Here is a 2516-nt window from a genome sequence, read left to right as displayed (position 1 = left end):
AATAGAAATAGAGACAGAGAGAAAAGGAAACACCAGGTCACATATAATGGGGTCGTTCTGGAATTAGAGCTTTGAAACTCCACAAGGTTCAAACACACCTCTGCTGCCCAGTAGTTGTAGCTGTGTATGGGGGAGGGGGGCAGTGGAAATCCTTTGTAACTCGGTCTCTGTTTTCAACTTGTAAAATGGATAGGAACCTTAACTTTGTCAGGTTCTTGAGGATTGAAGAGATGATCCCTATGCAGCCATTAATTACAACAGAGCCAAGTGCAAGGTAAACCATATAAAAGATCTGTTGTTGGGCTGGGAAGGTGGTTCAGTGGTAGAGTACTTGCCTTGCATGCACAAGGTCCTGGGTTTGATTCCTCAGTACCACATAAGTGGAAAAAGCCATAAGTGGCACTGTGGCTGAAGTGGTAGAGCACTAGCCTTGAGCTGAGGGATAGTGCCCAGGCCCAGAGTTCAGGCCCCACAACCAAAAAAAAAAAATCTGTTTTTGTTGTTTTTGTTGTTATGCTGTTGGACCCATGGCCTCCAGGGTACCAGGAGGTGAGATCTCTACCATTGCAGCCCCAGTTCCAGCCCTTTGTCTTCATTTAGGGTTTTTGTTTTATTTTCCCAGTCCTGGAGCTTGAACTTGGAGCCTGAGCACTGTCCCTGAGCTCTTTTGCTCAGTGCTACTGTTCTGCCACTTTGAGCAAAAGCACCACTTCTGGTTTGCTGATGGTTCATTCTCGGAGATTAGAGTCTCTTGCATTTTCCTGCCTGAATTGGCCTCAAAGGGTGATCCTTAGATCTCAGCTTCCTGAATAGCTATGATTGCAGGTGTGAGCCACTGGGCAGCCAGCACATTTAGTTTAGTTTTTATTCGTTTGCTTGTTTGTCAGTCCTGAGGCTTGAACTCGGGGCCTGGGCGGTGTCCCTCAGCTCTTCAGCTCAAGGCTAGCACTCTACCATTTCAGCCACAGTGCCACTTACGGCTTTTTCTGTGTATGTAGTGCTGAGGAATTGAACCCAGGGCTACATGCATACTAGGCAAGCACTCTACCACTAAACCACATTCCCAACCCCTCATTTAATTGCTTTTTTTTTTGGGTCCCATCATGGGGTCTGAACTGGGGCTGGGCACTGTCCCTCAACTCTTCAGCTCAAGGCGAGTACTCTACCACTTGAACCACAGTGCCACTTCCGGTCTTTTTTTCCCTGCTTATGTGGTGCTGAGGAATCGAACCCAGGGCCTCAGGCATGCAAGGCAAGCGTTCTATCACCGAGCCACCTTCCCAGCCCCTTCATTTAGTTTTTGAAATAGCGTTTCACTAATATTAGCTGATCTGGTCTCAAACTTTGGTTATTCCTACCACTGGGATTACAGGGGTGCAGGACTAGACTGGGATGGATTGGTTATTAATTATGATACAAAGATATTGATACCCAGGCAGAGGAAATGACAAAGCCCTGATGCAAGGCAGAGAGAGGAAAAACACTACATTTGGTAACTGTGGGTTGGACCCCAGCCAGTGATCTCACCCAACCACTGGAGGGTAAAGTTCTGACACCCTGGCAAGCATCCCACAGAGTCTCTGCCAGCTCTGATGTTCCGAAAACTATCTCCCCTCCAGGCGCATAAAAGTTACCATGGACGGTGTGGAAATCACTGGCAAAGGTGGGCAGCTCTCTGCACACCACCCAAGGGACAAAGGATCGCAGGTGCCCCGGCCTCCGACCACCAGGACTCACTGCAGGTGAAGAGTGCGGGAGGGAGGCCGGCGTCGGGGGTCCACAGTGTGTCCCCCGTGTGGCCAGGGCAGCGGCCGGGTGTCAGCCTCCTGCAGTGCGGGGGGAATGGGGATCGGGCTAGGGGAGAGGGTCCTGTCTTTGGCCTGGCTGATGCGGTGGGCTCCCGCAGGAGCAGAGATGCCCAGGAGGTCCGGAGCGACCTTGGCCTTGGTGCTGTGCGCGCTGGCGGCGGCGGCGGCGGCGGCGGGGCTGGCGGTGGAGCCTGGGCGCTGCGTCCTCTCCCAATATCGCTCGCTGGCGCCCAGGGCGCTGGCGGCCGTCAGGGCGCTGAGGGATGGCTACGTGAGTGACACCGAACCTGAGCCCCGCGTGCCCTCCCCAGCTTTCCATGTCTCCGCGTCCACACTCGTGTCCGGGACGTTCCCCGAGGGCCGCTTCCCGGCCTCTCGTCGGGGCGCCGGGTTGGGCATCCAGAGCCCGGGCTGTGGTCCGTGGCGCTCCGCCCGGGAGAGAGCCGGGCCTGGGATTTAGGACCGCCAGTCGTCCTGGCGGGTTGCAGGATCCCAGGCTTCCCGCGATCGCGGCCTGGCAGGGGCGGGGCGAGGGGACGCCAGCCTCACCAGGCGCTGGTCCTGGTGGCCCCGAGCGGAGCCAGCTCGGGGCAGATCCCAGGGGCCCGCGATCCGGGTGCGGGGAGAACCCCAGCTCCACGGAGCACGGGTGCCGCCTGCCTCGGGGGGTACCCCGTCCCGGGCAGGACCCGGGAGACGCGCGATTCC

The 2516-nt window shown here is 56.2% G+C and overlaps 1 protein-coding gene across 1 annotated transcript in view; it reads left to right on the top strand.

Moving 5' to 3' along the window:
- The first annotated feature begins 1635 nt into the window (after positions 1–1635).
- Positions 1636–2516, top strand: part of LOC106000891 (interferon lambda-1-like) — a 20622-nt gene continuing 19741 nt past the window's right edge. The window contains exons 1-2 of the mRNA XM_013036101.1: positions 1636–1663; positions 1907–2198. Coding sequence (XP_012891555.1) covers positions 1636–1663; positions 1907–2198 — 320 coding nt within the window. The remainder of the gene's footprint in view (positions 1664–1906; positions 2199–2516) is intronic.

Source organism: Dipodomys ordii, unplaced genomic scaffold (genome assembly GCF_000151885.1).
Source record: "Dipodomys ordii isolate 6190 unplaced genomic scaffold, Dord_2.0 Scaffold249, whole genome shotgun sequence".
Lineage (NCBI taxonomy): Eukaryota > Metazoa > Chordata > Mammalia > Rodentia > Heteromyidae > Dipodomys > Dipodomys ordii.
The sequence above is the reverse complement of the archived record's forward strand: the minus strand, read 5'-3'. Positions and strand labels throughout refer to the sequence as shown.